The sequence below is a fragment of the Drosophila subobscura genome, chromosome U (assembly GCF_008121235.1).
Source record: "Drosophila subobscura isolate 14011-0131.10 chromosome U, UCBerk_Dsub_1.0, whole genome shotgun sequence".
Lineage (NCBI taxonomy): Eukaryota > Metazoa > Arthropoda > Insecta > Diptera > Drosophilidae > Drosophila > Drosophila subobscura.
In genome coordinates, this window is record NC_048534.1 from 8,259,570 (window position 1) to 8,279,383 (window position 19,814).

Consider the following 19,814-nt stretch of genomic DNA (forward strand, 5'->3'; position numbering starts at 1 on the left):
GAGTAAATTGTGTAGCCTGTACATTGCTAGTGTTAACTTAAATCAAATTCTACATATATAAATACATATATAAAGATATATTTCAAATATACAATATTACCATTATTACCAAATTATTCGATTATCGATTACTTCATTTATCCTTTATGTAGGTTTAGCAGCTACGAGGGCGAGCTGACCATTATAACACATTTCTAGACGCCCATAAATATTTTATTCGATTAGTATTTTCTATCAGCTCATTGCTGAGAACGTTTTGCCAAATCTTGTAAGACAAAATTGGAAAGAGTGATTCAAAAAGTTCACGATATGGTTCTGGCCGATCGGAGGTTGCAATTGCAAAATATTCTTGAAGGGAACCACATCGCCAAGTGGTGTTAGTTTAGAATGATCAGTTGGCTATGAAAAAGCTTTCCGAAGGTGGCTGGCGCGTTTGCTCACAATATGCCACGAATGAAACCGTGTGACAACTTCGAAGGAGTGTTTGGTGTGGTTCAACCCCAGATATAAAAGCAGTCTAAACAAAGGGCTTCTCAGGATAATTCTCAGAGACATACAGACAGTCTTCTTGGCTATCTTTCTACCTTCAGAATCGTAAAACAACCAATGGTAAATATTATGCCAACTTATTGGATAGATTTAATGAGAATTTGAAAAAGAAACGAATACATTTGGAATTTGAGTACAACGATGAAGTCATCTCACAAAATTGCGTGTTGTGAGGGCCTGAACAAACTCCATTTTTTGTAAGCAAACAAAAAAAGCCATAAAAGGTATATAGAGCTAAAAAGATATTACTTTGACATATCATGCATATAAAGATCTGATCTGGTTACTTGGTATTCGGGCATGCGAAATTGTCGTTTAAGATCTGAGATCTGATTTGATTATTTTACCCATCATTAGATCATTTATAGCACCACCCAAACCACAACCAAATAACACACCAAATTTCTTTAAATTTCTGTCATGTTCTCCAAATTTAAGAGTCTCGCACTTGGACTTGGACTTTATGCGAAAAGAACCAACAAAAAACACAAATAAAATGCTTTGCATTTTTGTATATTTTGTCCGTTCTTTGGGGACCATATTGATGGCATTTTTATTATGTCCCAGTTTTGTGCTACGAATTTATTTGAATTGAGGGAGGGGAGCATCAGACCACGGACAGGTCGGACACGACAGGGTCTGTTCTGCGAAATGGTTTTCATCCCACACGACAGAGCATCTACATCAATATCTATATTTGAATTTATTTTGATTTTGATTGAACAACAAAAACGAAGAGACCAATTCACAGATTTTGCTATTGAATTTAATTTATTTATTTTGCAAATCAAAGAAAAACGTTTCATGTACATATGTACATATGTATGTACCACACTCCCTATTGCAAGAGGTCCACTCAATTATGAGAAAATTATTTTGGGCCTGTGAGAGGAGGACAGAGAAATGCAGAATATCTACCACCCAAGCGATGTTAGACTTTTGGTCGAGAGAAATTAAAACTAAATTGGACTAAAAGAGTTAATATTAAAACTCCTAAAGGCAATGGTCTGTTAGTTTAGTAATTTGGAAGGGCGCTGGAATTAGTAGCAGATTTAAAGTGATTCGTGGATTTTTTGAATTACTCATGAAAGGAATATTGTGATCTCAAAAGCGAAAGGAAAAACTTGTTAAGTTTACAGTGAGTGGTTCTGAAAGCGACCATCTACCCTGATCTGATGATTTATAGATACTTTACCTAGAAAAAATGACTAGAATAAGATGAAGGAATGAACTTTAAATTAGTAGTTTGAATCAAAGTTATATTTCATATATGTATGTAGATAAATAAATGTACTTAAGCTCGTCAGTTTCTAGCCGATATTCGTGATATTTCATTTTGACCTGCTCCCCAGCTATATTTGTATCTCCTTTGAATGGCACTAAAGCTAATGTTTTGCTGCTAGGATTGGATGCACTCTACCCTCATTTAGTATCTACATAAGACTGTCTATTGGTATATTTCGCAGGCCAGTCCAGTCAGTTCCGAGTATCTATTGTTTATTTGGCAAATTTCGAGCCGCAGTCCAGTCCGCATGACATGGGATGACTGTTTTCGTGTTGTTTTCGTTTGTTTGATGGTTAAACAGTTCGATTAACACGCACCGCACTGACGTTAACTGGTCTGAACAGAGATTATCAAGTCGAATCAACGGATTGTATGTGTCCCGGAGAAGACGTTTCCGTGTGTGTTTCTATAGTGTGAGCTGGAAATTCTAGGCCATACGCTAATGAATCTAGTTAATATGTCAATTCCACAGGAAACTTAATCACGCTCTCCATTTTTCGACTTCTGATTCGATTTGCGAAAGATCACAGCGAGAGGTGTTAATTGAGGGCGATTCGTTGTTTTTTAGAGAGAGGTGCACAGAGTGCACACAATATACCACAGAGCACAGACCAAATCCACATAAGCCACCGCCAAATAGAGTTCAAGATCTTTGATTAGGCAAGCAAACGAAAAGGTTTATGGGTCTATCTCTTATAAAAAGAGATTTTAGAGCAGCTCCCAACATCTGCTGCCAGAAAACAGAATATAAATTAATCCCTAGCCACGCGTATCACAAAAAATAATTCTAAAAGATTCTCTACTCATATAAAAATATTATAAAAGTAAATATTAGGATGCTGGATAGCCTGACCATTTTAAAAAGTTCTTTTTGTCCGGGGCAGTGCAAATAATTAGCTAACAAAAGCTCGAAAATATTGTTTGCTTGCTTCGGCTGTGCTGTACTGGCTTGTGGTTGTGTGTCACTGAGAAAGTTCAGCACTTGTCGCATTCGCCTTGATAAGTTGCTTGAACTGTCTGAAAGTTCTCTCCGTGAATCACGATGAAAACAGTAACCATCTTAGATTAGAGTTATCTCAAGCAAATACAGCCAAAATCTCTCAACTTTTAGGCAAATATTTGTTAGGCGAAACTACTGCTACTTTTTTGTGTTTTTTCGTGGCTTTACTTCTTAATTATTATTTAATAAAAAAATGAATTAATATCCTTGAAAATAATCCTTTTAACTATACTGGCAATCATCAGTTCAAACTTTAATGATTAAAGTTTCATGGAACATTGGAAAAGCTGCCGCTATATCCATCACATACTTAGGTGCTACTTAGGCAGGTCCTGCACCATAATTGTGTATTAATCTTTTACCTTAACTATTGGTTTGGTTTTTTTGAGCAAAGTTTACCCTGAAAGGCAATTTATTATGAATCCATGCGAAGTAGCAACAAAAAGTGTTCTAGTTCTGTTTCCACCTTCCGTTTCGTTCCGTTCCCCCAGCAGGCAATCTGCACTGCACGATCGCAGTTCCGTGCCGTTCCGTTCCCTCCCTGAAACCTCTCCAGTCACATGGGCTCCGCTCAGCTAATTCCCATTAACAATAATTACTCGACCTTGAAGTCAACTGTCAGAGCGGGAGCTTAAATCAAATTCCATCCAGATACATTCCCATTTTCATTTCCATTTCCATTTGGCAAAAGGCGGAAGCAAATTTGCAAACTGCAAACACAAAAAAAAGTGCACGTGAGAAGGGTCGGACCGAAATGGTGTGGGGAGCTGATAGGGGTGAGGTAGGGTAGCCGACAAAGCGTTCAACGGTGCCAATAAGTGCATGGTTAATTCGATTTTAAGCCAAAAGTCCACTGGCAGGAGTGGGATAACATTTAATCCAGACGCAAACACACCAAAAACTTCATGCGCGCGCGGCTCCCATTAATTGCACATACGCAGGGGAAAAATATATAATCAATTTGCAATCCGATAATCGTGTTAGCAGGGGGATGTATATTATATTGAGCAACGGAAACAAACGGAAGAAAAGTGAAATTAGTGACAAATTTTGTGCTTAACTCGCTGAAGTGGCTTCGTGCTATGCGGAGACTGTGCCTAATGGAATAACATGAACAAAGCGTTGATGGGATGAGAATTATGGATCCCTGTTGCTCTCCACCCTCTACCGGCCTGTCAATTGAGATCTCAGCCTGGACAGTTTCCCCTCAAAACTACTGCGATTAGAGTGTGTCGCCATAGCCATTCCCCCTTTGGGATATATGTACATATATACTTACATATGTATGTGTGTACGTTGTCGAGAGTGCGATCGCGATCACGCTTTAAGTCCCCAGTGCAGGAACAAAAACAATGCGAAAAATTCAGCAACAAAGTCACAAAAAAAATGATGGCGAGCAATTTACAAAAAAAGTTTCAGCACAGTGGAATGTAACCCCACTGAAAGTGTACGAAAATCGATTGAATAACCGAAATCAATGCAAGCAGCTTCCGTTGCGTTCAGTTTCAAGCTAAAATATTCACCTGTGTCGGAAGTAGTTTGAGCGCAAACGGATTACCTATGCACACCACAGTGCCGGACTCAAGTACGAGCACGAAAGCAAACTATTGAACCCAGCAGCCACTGTCAACAGTTCTAATGACACCTCATGCCTCCCCCAGTGCTTGCCGCTCCCGTTCCCTGTTCCATTCAACCAAAGAGCTTGGGGTTAAACAGTAGTTTAGTTCACTCACCGCAATCCCGCTCTGTCGCGCGTTCTCTCTCTCTCGCTGTCGCTCGTCGCTCGTCGCTCTTTTTTCTTGTGGGGCCATGAAGTCATTATATAAGGAGGTGCCGTCGGATGGCGTTCGGGTGTGTTTCGGCCTCTAAATGTTTCAAGCGTGCTCGCTTGTTCATGCGAAAGGTTGTGTGAATAGAGTACGATAGTTTTGTTTCACTCTCACTTACTGCGCAGAACCCTTTCACTCGCACTTATTGACAGCATTGCTAAGAGTCTCTTATTTTGCCGACGGGCCCTCCTTATAAAGTTTCTTCATGGTGGGGGCCTCTCGTGAGGTGCGTGCTGTCAAGTTTCAAGTCAGCGGCGCTGCCCCGAGTCGGGCAGTCTACAATCAGCGGACTACCCAAACAGTCGCCGTCGTCTCCCGTTTCCCATTTCGCGTGGCTCCGTTCCCGATTCCCACTTACGCGGTGCTCTATAAAATAATCAGCCAGATCCTTAACAAGAGTCAGACGCGTGCCGAAGTTCGCGAGTGAAGCAACCCACAACACATCAAGTGTCCCCCTCAAAAAAAAAAGAAGTCCAATTCAAGATGAGCCACCACTGGGGTTACACCGAGGAGAATGGTAAGCCGCCGCGAGCGAACGCCGCTTTTTATTTGTTTGTTTATTTTGACCCGATCGGGTACGGTACCGAAGCAGCTTTGGGTTTGTTTACCGATTACCGAAAACCACTTCCCTGCTCGCTCTTTTCGCTCCTCTCCGCACCGGCCTTCGTTCGGTCAGACAAGTCTGCTTTGCCTTTATCTCGTCTTACCGCCGAGATTTGTGGAGATTTTTGAGTCATACGCACGCTGCGGCTGCGTGCAACAATTTAATACAGATCAGAGCAGTCTTTGAAGCTGTCGACAGGTTGTGGCCAGGGAAATCTGCATTTTAAAGCACTTCTCCACTCCCCTGGGATTGCAAGCGTCAGTTTGGAATTTTTCCCGATTGCTTGTCTGACGAATCTGACGAATCTTCCCGTATCTGACGAATACGTCATGCCCGAATCAGACAGAATTCTGTAAATTAAATTCCCAACGATAAGATATCGGCTAGATATGTATAGCAGCCAGCGCTCAAAGGGGCTTGAGGGGGATGGACCTAACCCAATAAAAACCACATACATAATAAGCGTACTCATAAGTACTGGCAGATTCCGACACACATGAGTGACTACACCCTCAATAAATAGGCAATTAGTCAGATATTTAAACGGTTAAAAGTGCTTCAGAGAAATGGTCATAGTCATTGATTTGGGGCTTATCGTAAGGGTTTCAGATTACAAGTTAAATGAAAGAAAAACCAATTGTTCTCTGGCGTAATACTAGAATACTTCCGAAGAGAGAGGGAGAGTGAGTGAGTGATCCCACAGTGATTACACAAGACACGATATTCCGTATGCAATTCATCGCCTTGCACTTCAATTACATGGCTCATAAGCTCAACAAACCCAATGAACAAGCGCCGATCTAACGTTCAAACAAAACTACGAACCGAGCCGAACCGAACCGACTTGGACACGTTCTATTCGCTGGCACTCATGAATAATGGGCGAAACGCAGTAATTAAATTGTGCTGGAAACGGGGCTAGTGGCGTTCGGGGGGGGGTTTTCGCACGAGCCGTGTCTCGTGATCGCCGACGCTCTACGGGTGCTTCCCATTTAACCAGTCTCAGTCCCGGTCTTCAGCAAAACGAGTTCGACTTATACGTCGATTCGAATTCGACTTCGACATCGACACTGACACACACACTCACGCACGCCAACTTCATGCTCGAATTCTCATTCTCTTGTCCGTCCCTGTCTCTTATTCGTACGGCTCTCTGCGCGACGCTTTGAAGGCAGTTCATTTACTTGTCAAGTGCACGTTCTTGGTCTGTTAAGGACACATTGCAGACCGGTTCCACACTCAGCACTTGACCAATGTCTTTGCAAAGGCCTAGCCATACATATGAAATTCCCATTTTTCGACAATTTAAATTGATTTGCTTAAATGGCGCTGATTGCTCTGATTGATTCGATTCGATGCTGCTGCTGGTAACTTTCCAATGCAAGAAGCCCCTCCTTCACGCAGCTTCCTCTTTGCGACCAGACCAGTACGACTTATGTATTAGTATTCCTTCAAGATTGCACGATTAGTGCCACAATTCTAATCAAATCGCTCAGGTTTTCTAGCCTCTGACCCTCCAACAGATGTACATATACATTTGCACATATGTTCGTACGATTACGTTGTCCACACACTTCGGAGAGATTAGAACTCTCGTGTTTGCACGAAGATCAATAAAACGTTCCGACAGCACTGATTTTCCCATCAGCTGATCAGACTGGAAATGGCAAAAGTTGCTGATAAATTTCATATCTTTGTTGAAACTCTTCCAAAAAACGCGGCTATCTGTGATGGTAGTGGTTATATTTTATCTAAGATTTTTGTGTTTATTTTTGTAAAAAATAAACCTTTGGGCAGGGTGCTATATCATCTTAATGTCATAGTCAGAATGATCGATTGATTTATAATTACTTCAATGATATATAATTTATTGTCTTATCACGTTCCTATGTAGATCTCCATTATCTAGAATATGTACAAATATAGTAATTGGCTTGCACTTAGAAAACACGCAAGATATTTGAAATCGAACTTCAAAGTACATCAATGTTTACCCTATAATCATCATCAGATGAGATCCCCATTAGATTTAATATTTATTGTGGACAGACTGAAGAATATTTCTCACGCAAGGAACGTGCTTGATATTATTTTTGGCCAGAGAGATATAGATCTAACGCTTGAATTGCCCATCGAGATATTTTACTAAGGTGTGCTAATAAAATTTTGCTGAAAATTGAATTGATATATATTTGAGTATAGATGGAGGGTGCTAAAAAAGACATATCAATTTATGAGTTTGGAAAATTTTGAGAAAATAAAAACCGAAAAAACATTTCAATTAGCCCCCACACCTTATAAGTATCAGCAGACATGGAAAGAAGCGATATGGGGTATGAGGAGTGTTTCCATTAGGCCCGAAATGCACTTGTGCTCAGGCTTTCGTTGTATTTAATGACAATTCAATTATTCCATTCGCGGTTTATTGTCACCAATTCAGCATTTCATTTTCTGAATTTCACATGCAAAAAAATAATTACGGCAAACAGAATTTCGCAGGTGCTTGTGGGGGGCTGGGGCAGGGACGTTAGATAAATGGCTTGTAAGAGACAAAGTTAGACCAAGGCTGAGCACTGCTGGGTCTTCTTTAAACGAATGGGGATGGTAAGAATAGTCGAACAAAGCACAAAGCAGTTGTCTGAAGGGTTGTTGCTTTTAAGCCCGGTCAATTGAGTGTGCCTATAAAAAGAAATAAAACACGGAGTCCGACATTATATCGTCAGAATTGCTCTGACTCATATTTCGGGATTGCTACTGTGTTCTGGAAAGTGGATTGAGTTACTTGCCCCAAACCAGTTTTTGTCAAAAGTTTCCTTACGATCGTCCCTCCAGGCCAGGCCTGGCCTGACACACGCAACAAACTCGTGATTCCATCCATTTCATTTCCGATGATTCCCCCAGATATTATCATGCAAGGCTCGCTTAGAATCGCTTAACTCGTAAATTCGTAAATACGTAAATGCTAATTGCAAGTGTTTTATTTTCTTTTGTTTTGTTTTTAAGTTTTTGTGCTCTCTCTGTTTTTATTTGCATTCTCTTTTATTCCTTACTTTTATGGCAAGACACTTTTTGTGTAATTTTGAATGGATGTATTTGGTAGACAGCAACAAGCTTTGTTTGGAATTGTTCTCTCGCTCTCGGTTGGAATGGGGAAAGCAAAACGAGACTGCAGCTTTTAGGGGAAAAGTTCGTTTCGCTGAGATTCCAGCGAAAGATCATTATAGATTCCATTTGGCGGGGCGTGTGTGTTGTTGCTTCCGGAACAAGTTTCTCGAAGACAACTTTCAGCTGGTGCCCAGCCCGGGGCCGTTGTGGGGATAGGATATGGATATCGATACTCAATTCAATTGAAAATCATTAATTACCACAATTCTGAGAATCGAATCTAAATTGAAACAAAACAAAGTGGAAGTCGAGGGAATGTTTGGAAATTATTCGAGTTTCCCAATGATCGTAAAGTAATGGATCGATCTACAACACTTTGTTTGCTGTTCGGTTATGGCTAGAGTTACTTTTCGCCAATTGCAGGCGTGTTCTACTCTTCCCTACCCTTACCTTTCCTTACTTTTTATTTTCCTTTCATTTATTTTTATAATGTTTACTCAAGTGCGCCGTTTAGTGTGTGTTTTTTTACCCACTCCACTCCCACACCACACAATCCATTGTTATCAGAGCAGAGACACAGGCTATAGAGTAAATACTACAGGAGAAACGTCGCCAGATGATCTTACTTGAAGCATTTACATCAGAAGGCAGCAGCACCCAACTTGGTATACAATCAAATAAAAAGAAAAGCTACGCTGATCTCAGGGATAGAGTTAAATAAAAACTGATTACGTATTATAAAAGAAAAGGTGTTATATATGGCCGGATATTTGCACATGGCTGCTAAGTTACGAAAGGATCGCTCCCTCAAATTCCTCTGTATGCCAAACACGGCGTATACGTGATGTGCCTACGTGTTGCAGGCCCATTGTTTAATTTTCTGTTGACTGTCACAAGGGGAAGAGATCGGGAACGGAAGTTGGGGACTTTTCCTTTGATAAATGCATTTCACCTGACTTTTTTCCATTATCAATTAAATATAGGACTTTGACATTCAACGAAATTAATGCCAAAAAGCTACAAAGCCTTTGACGCTTTGAGCTCAGTCATTTATCATGCGACAAATGAGGCTCTTCCCTGTGTCTTGTGGTTAGATAAGACCCGCTGGAAGCCCCTGGCCTTCGGGTCTGCACTTGGGCATACAAACATATTCGTACATTGTTGTTTTCGGGTTAGTCAACCAGCCCTAGAGTATACCCTTCCATCCACAAACCCAACCCAAGACATACCACACTCTTGCGGTTTATCTGGAGCGTGCGTCTGCAACGATCCTATCACATGACTACCCGCTTGGCGGGTCTCCAGAGTGATTTTACTGGCACGTGACGTTGTTCTCCGGGTCAATATTTGCTCTCGCTTTGCGCACGCCCGACAGTAATTAAAAAATTCGTATGGCATGGTATGAGTACATATACTTTTATAAATTATAAACTGCAGCAAACAGGAGAACGAACAGAACGGGCAAATACATTTTGTTGCCACAGCCGGTTGTTCAGATAAAATTTCTAGACAAATATTATGAGTATCAGACTGCCGAGGCATTTGCATTCATAATACGCTAACTAAACGTTTAAGCTGAAAATTCATAGGAGGAAGTATCTGCCCGATCATAATGTGCAATGCCACATTCTGAGCAAACAGTATTCTATTTAATTATATAACTATGCATGTATTCGAATTTTCTCTCGATAAGAAATTTTATAGAACTTCAAACTCCAAAGACAGTTTGCTGATATGGCAGTGCATGATCATACCATTCCAACATTGATCCATTCTTTGAGCAATTTAAATGATTAATAGCTAATATATTAAGACTTAATGCCACTAACAAGTTCACGTCTTAAAATATGACAAAACCATACAAAACATATTTTAAAAAGTTTTAAAAATTAAAGCAAGATTAAAATGGTTGGAAAACTTTATATTTGAGTCGCTATAATTTCAAGTACATTCATTCTATCACTAAGAATCAAAAATCCTGTGAAAGATGGTAAAATTTTCCATCAAAATTAAATTGTTTTGTGGATATCCGCGATGCAGATTCAGTGTAAGATTTATAATTATTATGTGAGAATGTAGTCTCCGAATCGGGGTTTTGGAATTTTCTAGAAAAGATTTTGGGGGTTTTGTTGCCAGTTACAAGTATGAGGAAGTGAGCTACTCATCGAGGCCTACAGCCTAATTTTTGTCTCAGGCAACGTACAAAAAGACTGTCGCACAGTTTTATCCAAACTGAAAAATGTGCATAAATAAAGTCATTGTTTTCGGTTCAACCAAAGCTGCCCAAAGAATTCTCTCATCCTAAGTGGACTTTTAATCATTCACATTAAAAAAGTGATTTTAATGATTTGTCACACTTCAACTTTAGTTTGTTTTTAGTGGGAAAAAACATTGTGGGAAATTGAAATTTGATTACAGCCATAATGACCCATAATTATTGTTCAGGGAAATTATTCGCTGGCACAAATGAGAATTAAATGAATTGATTTGATTTATTGTTTCATATCTATAAACACTTCGCTGAGGGGACAACAATTAGTGAACAAATATCTAATGATAGTTCACATTTTTTTTTATGTATTTGCCAGGACCCGCACACTGGGCCAAGGATTATCCACATGCGTCCGGCCATCGCCAGTCGCCCGTGGACATTACGCCCTCCAGCGCCAAGAAGGGAAGTGAGCTGAAGGCCTCCCCACTCAAGTGGAAGTATGTGCCAGAGAACACCAAGAGCCTGGTCAATCCTGGTAAGTGGATGCTGTAGGATCCTCATGGAGGAGCGTGAACTTATCAATTCGAATTCTTTAAAGGTTACTGCTGGCGCGTGGATGTGAATGGCACCGGCTCGCAGCTGACTGGCGGTCCTCTGGGTGATCAGATCTTTAAGCTGGAGCAGTTCCACTGCCACTGGGGATGCACAGACTCCAAGGGCTCTGAGCACACCGTCGATGGAGTGTCCTATGCCGGGGAGCTGCACTTGGTCCACTGGAACACCACCAAGTACAAGTCCTTCAACGAGGCTGCCGCTGCTCCCGATGGCTTAGCTGTGCTGGGCGTGTTCCTGCAGGCCGGCCAGCACCATGCCGAGCTGGACAAGGTCAGCAGCCTGCTGCAGTTCGTGCTGCACAAGGGCGATCGTGTAACCCTGCCCAATGGCTGCGATCCCGGCCAGCTGCTGCCCGATGTTCACACCTACTGGACCTACGAGGGCTCCCTGACCACACCCCCCTGCTCGGAGTGTGTTATCTGGATTGTGTTTAAGACCCCCATTGAGGTGTCCGACGATCAGCTGAATGCCATGCGCAACCTCAACGCCTACGATGTCAAGGAGGAGTGCCCCTGCAATGAGTTCAACGGCAAAGTCATCAACAACTTCCGCCCCCCACTGCCGCTGGGCAAGCGCGAGCTGCGCGAGATTGGAGGCCATTGAAGTGGATTTGTCGGTGGGAAAATGGTCAACTCAGAGCAGTCTTTGGAAAGTCAATGGATTCAAGTCGTATGATTAGTTGTTCGCACCACGCAGAGAGATAAAATGGTGCTATGCCAGCACCAGCACATCCTACTGTTCAGTTCTCGTCTTTAGTTCGTACTACTCCCAGCAAAGCACGCATATGTACCTCATATTACTACTATATGTGTGTGTCGTCTATCTTTATCTGGTTACGCGTCTGCGCATGCTCATGCGTAGCTGTATCTGTAACTTTATCTGTAATGTATGTTCGTTTTTTGATTATTATTATTTGTTTGTTAATCGTTTGCAAAATGACAATTAGTATAATATTATATATTACATATTATGGTATTACAAATTAAATATAACACGCTTGAATGTTGCAATATGAAATGAAGGCATTTATTTTTTGAACTGAATTGTTTGGGCATTTTTCCCAGAGTTTGGGAATACGCGTACATTTTTCATGATAAGTGCAGCGTGTCCAGGGAGCGCTTATCGACTTGTTGCTCTTGATTTTTCATCTTGGGGAGCGCATATAGACTTCTTTCTCTTCAATTTTCATCTACTTTCGCTTACTGCAGGCCGTGGACCGTGGCCGTGGTAGACTCAAGATGCGCTCGGTGTGAGACTTTCATGTGCACTTCACATGGGAAGTCCAGTTTTTCCAGATTCACGGCGAGAGTCAGGACTCAACATACATACATCGCTAATAGCAACACCTTTCTGTGTACGAATGTGCGATAACTCGAGATGTGTTTTAGTTGCATTTGGATATGCCAGCAGCCATCAGCTATAAGCCTATCTATAGAAATAGTACATGTTCGATGTTAATAAAAAGCTCAATAATTCCGCCAAATTACAATGCTCCTTACCCGGATTTAGATTTCCCCATAGAGAGACAGACCAATGCTTTGCTCATTCACTTTTTGAAGTAAAATCGAGCAACCCTTTGGGCTTGCAGGTCCACTGCTGAAAGTATTCCTCTTTCAATTGGCTCCAAGCTTGTTGATAATCCTCACACAAATTCTTGCAGCAAGCATAAGTCATATGCTCCAGATCGGAGTCATCTCTTTGAAATATCGCACGCAATTCTGCACGCGACTGTAGCAGATTTAGGAACGTTTGAAACAGCTTGAACTTGCTTACTGCCAAAGCAGCTTGGGCGGACTCTAGTTTCTTTTTTGTCACTCCTTGCCGCTTGCCATTCACGGAGATCTCATAGGGCCTGTAGGCAAATAAGGGGTGAGATAACTTTCAAACGCATAAAAATAAGAACTTACCTGAGATCATCTGGCAGCTGTGACCAAACCAAACCATTGGGCGAGGGCTGCCAGTCATCTCGCTGTGAATACTTAAAGGGAAGACTGACATCAATGCGTATTTGTGGCTGTTGGGGCTGGAATCGCGTGTGCTTAGAAGATCGTCCTTGCCAGCGCTTATAGATTGCACGCTCCACGGACACTTGATGCGCCTCGGGGCAGCTAAAGTTGAGCGAGCTGAAGTATATGGGCTTGGACACTAAAGAGTCAATCAACGCGCCTTGTACACCAAGCACGCACCAGCGGGCTAGCTTATCACTGCACGACATGGACAGAGTTCGCACACCACGACCGGGCTTGGTGCGCAATGCTCCCGGCGTCTGCTCCATGTCATCGGTTATGGCTCCAGGAAGCTGGCCGGCTATCAGCTTGCCGCCAGTGTAGACCATCTCAGAGTTCACGTCCAGTCGTGGCCGCTTTGCACTCTTCTCGATTCCCATTGCTACGGACTCATCCACAATACAAGCGTCCCCACATGGCGTCTGAGTGCTGAAGAAATGATACTCCACGTGTTCACTGAGCTCAAAGGAACGGCGCTTGGCGTCCCAATGGAAGATACGGTCGTGCTCCAGTTCATAGTACAGATACCGCAAGAAGGCTCGGCGTGCCAATACTTCGGCATGGGAGTCGTTCAAAATAAATCCTTTCGGGCAGTGTCTGGTGTAACCAATGCACTTTGTCCCACATCCGAGAGCCACCACCCGGCTGTCTCTCGTTTGACGGTTGTGCTCCACAACGCATGACAAAACAGTCCACTGGTTGGCCGAGGGCTTGCCGGTTTTTGGCAATAAATCAAATTTGTCATAGCAAAGCTTGGATATATCCTCAAAAGATAAATTTGTATCACAATTACACATTACACAAGCGATGAATTGATAAGTTTCGATAAGTTTTCACACAATACTGTAGCTATCGTCACTAACCATACAGTATACTAGACTTTTCATACAGTACAAGCGAAACGTCACCGCTCAGTGTGCGTGGTGAAGTCCCAGACCTCTGCAGAGGCCCCAGCTGCAAGTGGATTATGGATTAGTTCGTGTAGAACACGCAGCCAATGAAGCACATGTATTGCTTGTTATTTTTTGCGCTCCAATGGTTAGTGTCGAAATTTAGTCGACGGTATATCGGTATTTATAGGTAAATTTCGACCATTGTTGGGCATATTACGGTATATTTGAGAAGGTAACACATTTTCGAGAAGGTTTCAAACAAATTTCAAACAAAATTATAGACAGGACTGGGGAGGCTCTACTCTCTCAATCGATACTTGTTTCAAGGCTTTCAATATGAGTCGCATGACAACACGCTGCCACTTAAAAGCACAAGGAAACATTCCTTACAACCTTTTGCAGCCGAAATTCAGAAGAGGCGACTGATTTTAATAGCTCCTGCATCAGAGCACTACCTACCGTTACGTGAAATGGCCTTATATTGCCCGGAACTTAAAAAAAAATCCGTCTTTTAAGGTCTACGAAGACAGGAAAGAAATTATTTTTTTAGTTTTATTATATATAATTGCTACAGCGAAATTGGTTGGTCGCAGATGATGAGTCCGCAATGACCAGGTACTTTAGTTTATGTTGAATATTATAAAAAGTTACTGAATATTTTGAACGCAAAAAAGAGTTGTTTGCCGAACGAACAGAATTAGAAATAGAAAGGAAAGAAATTATCTCAAAAAAAATAATATGGTTTTTATACGCTTGTATTTAAATAAATAAATTATTTTTCATCAGTATTTTTTACGGGATTACGGTATTTTTGAAAATGAAAAAGTATATTTCGGTATATTTTCGAGGACCGAGACTATCGATAATTTCGGGTCACGCTGTCTGCAATATCAATAAACGCCGAGGTTCGTATTTGCCGCGAAAGAAAAAAATGATCTTATTTCACGAAATTTCGCCAAAATCCTTTAATAAAATGCAAAAAATCGATCATCAGTGGTTGCCCCACAAACCGATAAAGACGGCGGGTGAAAACTTTTAGTAGATCCGTAGTTTTTCGGAAAACCTTGCCTCGGCGCAATTTCGGCCCAGATAAGCCAGTCACACGGAATCTGGAGCAGCGAAATATGGAACCATGGCTGGCATAGGAAGGACCAGGATGGCCACGGAGAAGGCGACAGGATCAAGGATCCTAGTGGAAACCCGCAAAAAGAGAGGAGACGCCAAACCTGCTTTTGCGGCGGGCGTAAAAATGGCGGTAAAAACAACAGCTACGACGACAAAAACCATCCTGAAGGAGAAAGAGACGAAAAACAAAACTAATCTTTGGAATCCCAGGCCACCACACGGAGGAGCAGCTCGCAGAGCTGTTCATTTCGGACGTCCCCATAGAGGGAATAACACGAATTTCTAGGAGGGACAGAACCTCGGGGGAAAGGGGTACCCACCGGCAGGGTAAAACTCTGGTTTAGAGGGAGCAGCTGCCCAAAGAAATCAAGTTCCTGTATTCCAAGGTTATAGTTAAACCCTTCGTTCAGTTTAGCCAATGCTTCAGGTGCTTTAGGTTCTTCCATATGGCGCAGCACTGCAAGAGCGGGCCGAGATGTTTCAAATGTGGTCAGAACCACAGCAGCGACACGCTATGCTCGGGGTTAAGCTGTGCTAATTGCAAGAGTAACCATGCGTAGCCGCATCCGCAATGCGAGGCTAGAAGGAAAGCGTATGAAATTCAAAAAAGCATGACGCTGGAAAACCTATCAAGGGCGGAGGTCAAGGCCAGGTATCCGACACTATTTGGTAGATCGTCTCCCAACCTTGGAGACCCAGGGGAGTTTCCCCGACCCACTTGGCAAAATGTCACCCTTCCCGAACTACAGAATAACAACACAGAGGCAGCTCTGTGCTATTCCCTCTATGGGGACGTCCGAAATGATCAGCTCGGCGAGCTCCTCCTCCGAGTGGTGGCCTGGGATCCCAAAGATTAGTTTTGTTTTTCGTCTCTTTCTCCTTCATGATGGTTTTTGTCGTCGTAGCTGTTGTTTTCCCGCCATTTTTACGCCCGCCGCAAAAGCAGGTTTGGCGTCTCCTCTCTTGTTGCGGGTTTCCACTAGGATCCTTGATCCTGTCGCCTTCTCCGTGGCCATCCTGGTCCTTCCTATGCCAGCCATGGTTTTATATTTCGCTGCTCCAGATTCCGTGTGACTGGCTTATCTGGGCCGAAATTGCGCCGAGGCAAGGTTTTCCGAAAAACTACGGATCTACTAAAAGTTTTCACCCGCCGTCTTTATCGGTTTGTGGGACAACCACTGATGATCGAATTATTGCTTTTTATTAAAGGATTTAGGCGAAATTTCGTGAAATCAACTAATTTTTTCCTTTCGCGGCAAATACGAAGGTACGCTCCGCACCAGTGTTGAACAAAGGATGTAAGCGGGATATCTTCAGGATACTTCAAAGAGGACACAGACTGGGCAAATAGACAGTTGTAAAATGGAACCCCAAAGATGAAACAGAATACAGAATGAGATACACAAAAAAATATCAACAGACTGCTTAGCGGCAGCGCATTTGAATGTCAAAATGCACGTAGTTGCAAGTAAAATTTGTGATACTTGCGATACTATCGATAACGCATCGCATATATTTTGAAATTGTACCAAGCACGAAACAACAAGACTACCCATCGCTAAGGAAACATAATAATATCTACAATTTCTTAAAAAAAAACAAATTAGCTGGTACCAAACGTTATTCGAGCACATCGAAAAAATTGATGTAAAATTTTAAAAAGTTACTTGACGTGGAGATTTTCACCTTGTAAAGGCGGGCGGCCAAATAATCCACCTCCACCCTAAAACAAAAAAAACCAGTAAAAAGCATGCCGAAAGTAGTTTCTCGCAGCATTGTGTGCTCCGATACAAAGGATCAGGAGGAGTACAGTGAGGAGAAACCGCTTAACATATACTACTGCCTATGCAATAAAATGGCGCTGATTTTGGGTTAGTATAACAGATTTACTCGAAGCAAGCAAGAAGCTAATGGATCAATATCGTTTCAACAGATTGCACCCTGGATCAGTTGCCGTTGCGAGAAGTAGACAATGCCCGAGTAATAAATGCCAACGAGCACGCCAACAAGCTGACCTACAATCCAACACCAAAAGTACTCTACATTCGCCGCAAGGGTAGGGGCAACGCGATAGAGAAACAGTTCCGATATAAGGTACGTATTCTGGCGAAATCATTTAAATCATTGCTCACTCTATTTGCACTTGGCAGTGCCGCAGCTGCGATCTTCCTCTTTACTACCGCCACAACCCGGAATCCCATGTCACCTTCGTGATGTTCAATTCTTTGGTTAACGCCAAGAACGATCAGCCGCTGGCCCAGCTGCTGGGCGCAGAGGCAAGGAACAAAGCCAAGCTTGCGTCTGCTGCCTCAGCGCCGGCTGCCGGAGGTGAGGATTCCGGTATAGTCGATGCCAGTGGAAAGAAAGTAATGGTCACGCGGCACACCAAGAATATGGGCAAATTCAGCTCCGTGACAGTGTCCACCATAGACGAAGAGGAGGACGAAATTGAAGCGGTAAGCCAGGCTAGACTACGAACGAGATACAAATATTTTAAAAATATCTTTATTTTGCACAGCGCGAGATTGCCGATAGCTATGCCAATAATGCGCGCATCATTGAGAAGCAGCTGCAACGCAAAGGAGGAAAACTCAGCGACGTGGGCGTCAGAGGAAAGACGGAGGACGCGCCTCCACCGCAGAAAAAACAGCGGGGCACTCTGCTGGAGAGATAGCTCTATATATTTGTATAAAATATCTCTCCATCATGCATATGTATTATGTGCTGATGGTGATAAGGAGACCCTTTATAAATAAAACGGCGACAACTAATTAATTCCGATCAGTGTTCGTTCGGCATCGATCTTAAACAGTGTCAAAGCACAGATGTAATTAAATTAAATTATAATTAATTAAGCAGTTTTACACAGTTTTTATAAGTTGAGAATTTCAAAAGGAGTCTTTTGTCTGCATTTATTTTATAGGTTCAGTGTGGGGTTAAGATTGGTTTTCAGCTTACCGTCTGCGATTCTTTTTCAATAATTATTTTATTCAAAAATCGTTTTTATTTCACCCAAAGACTAGATGTTCAGCTCCTGTCCAATGATGCTTTTCAAACTGGTTATTTTCCTCATATTTTGGGTGCTCAAAGGGAATCTAGCTGTAGCCCATCGGAACTACACTCAGTGCGATTCAGTTGCTGAAAAATGTGTGTCATATCATGACTGTATTAATGCAAGGAATTTATTGTATTTCAAAGTTTGTGCTTTGCGATCAATTTGTTGTCCGGTTCCAAAACGACGACATGCAGACTCACCATCCTCGAGAGGTAGGTATGTGGACAATGATGAAGTGATTCATTTGTGTAGCTACCAAGGAATCATTGCTAAAGGAAACATAGTTTAAATTTAACCATTCTGATGTATCTATTTACTTTTTACCTTTGCCGAAACCCAACTCAACTCGCAGCTTGTCTAAACTACTCAAAGGATAACACTTTTTGTCCGTCTCATTTGTTTGTATCCCATTCGCATGAATCAATTCGAAATGAGTTACAATACATGGCACATATCGCTCAGAGCAACCCAAATGGCACTTACAAAATCGGGGATTGCGGCGGCACCCTGATACATAATAAATTTGTGCTAACAGCTGCCCACTGTGTCAATCGTGAACGTAACGTTGGCACGCAAGAGGAGTAAGTACATTTACATCAACAGTATCATTATTAAAAACAATTTCCTTAGAGATTATGTGGTGCGCATAGGAGGTCATAATGCCACAGATGGCGATATATATGAAGTAGCTAGAAAAATTCCGCATCCCGACTATGATGGTGATGTTATGAACGATATTGCCCTAGTGGAGTTGACTACAAAAGTTGTGTTTAACGATCGAATTAAGCCTGCCTGCTTACCAACAACTAGTGGAGATGAGCATGATAGTATGACTGTCTCGGGGTGGGGACGATATAGCGCAACTACCCCTAATGCCCAATCCCCTGTGTTGCGCAAGGCTGACTTAAAACTGTTTCAATTTTCCGAGTGCGGCCCGGAAGCGCTAGAGGAAATGCATATTTGCGCTGGTGGAGATAAACAAACAAGCGATTCATGCCAAGGAGACTCGGGCGGACCACTCGCTATATGGCATCCGGAATGGGGCTCGTGCCTGGGGCAGGTATTCGGCATTGTTTCACATGGATCGCTGTGTCATGAACCGTCTCCACGTACCAAGTATATTCGGGTCTTTCATTATCTTTGGTGGATTGAGGATATTGTATGGAATGTCACCAGTGAAAATACAGACTGAGGCATATCTAAAAATTTAATTATTCAATCAAATAAATATGTATTTCAATTAAAAAATGTATATTACCTTCCAATAAAAGAGAGGATCAGTTTCCTCGGGTTCGTTAGGGTGTTCCAGATGTTGCTTCAGAGATAACGGCATCCGATCTAAGAGATTTTTGTTTGCAGATCATGCCCAGCACCCAGTTGAATAGCTTAATGGCTGGCATTCCTTTGTATGCCGAATATCTCCAGCTTTCCGCAGATGTGGCGCTTCTTTCTTTACATAACTGAAGTATCTTTTAAATTAATTTTCGAACATTTCTACAACAGAAAAATGAAAGGTTGTGACCTAAACAAGGTTGT

General features: G+C 42.2%; 4 protein-coding genes across 4 annotated transcripts; 3 read left to right on the forward strand and 1 right to left on the reverse strand.

Moving 5' to 3' along the window:
• Positions 1–4,930: 4,930 nt before the first annotated feature.
• Positions 4,931–12,208, forward strand: LOC117902439 (carbonic anhydrase). Its single transcript, XM_034813821.1, has 3 exons — positions 4,931–5,180; positions 10,961–11,119; positions 11,183–12,208. The coding sequence occupies exons 1-3, from the start codon at positions 5,147–5,149 to the stop codon at positions 11,800–11,802; spliced, it is 813 nt and encodes a 270-aa protein (XP_034669712.1). The 5' UTR covers positions 4,931–5,146; the 3' UTR covers positions 11,803–12,208.
• A 134-nt stretch (positions 12,209–12,342) lies between these two features.
• Positions 12,343–14,035, reverse strand: LOC117902437 (tRNA-specific adenosine deaminase 1). Its single transcript, XM_034813820.1, has 3 exons — positions 13,107–14,035; positions 12,699–13,051; positions 12,343–12,628 (listed from the first exon to the last, which is right to left on the reverse strand). Exons 1-2 carry the CDS (start codon positions 14,000–14,002, stop codon positions 12,742–12,744), a joined length of 1,206 nt encoding a protein of 401 aa, XP_034669711.1. The 5' UTR covers positions 14,003–14,035; the 3' UTR covers positions 12,343–12,628; positions 12,699–12,741.
• Positions 14,036–16,515: 2,480 nt separating this feature from the next.
• LOC117902457 (UPF0428 protein CG16865) lies at positions 16,516–17,999 on the forward strand. Its single transcript, XM_034813854.1, has 4 exons — positions 16,516–17,094; positions 17,157–17,317; positions 17,374–17,679; positions 17,742–17,999. Exons 1-4 carry the CDS (start codon positions 16,974–16,976, stop codon positions 17,895–17,897), a joined length of 744 nt encoding a protein of 247 aa, XP_034669745.1. The 5' UTR covers positions 16,516–16,973; the 3' UTR covers positions 17,898–17,999.
• Positions 18,000–18,207: 208 nt separating this feature from the next.
• On the forward strand, positions 18,208–19,471 carry LOC117902456 (trypsin-7-like). Its single transcript, XM_034813853.1, has 3 exons — positions 18,208–18,490; positions 18,631–18,859; positions 18,909–19,471. Exons 1-3 carry the CDS (start codon positions 18,247–18,249, stop codon positions 19,468–19,470), a joined length of 1,035 nt encoding a protein of 344 aa, XP_034669744.1. The 5' UTR covers positions 18,208–18,246; the 3' UTR covers position 19,471.
• Positions 19,472–19,814: the final 343 nt, after the last annotated feature.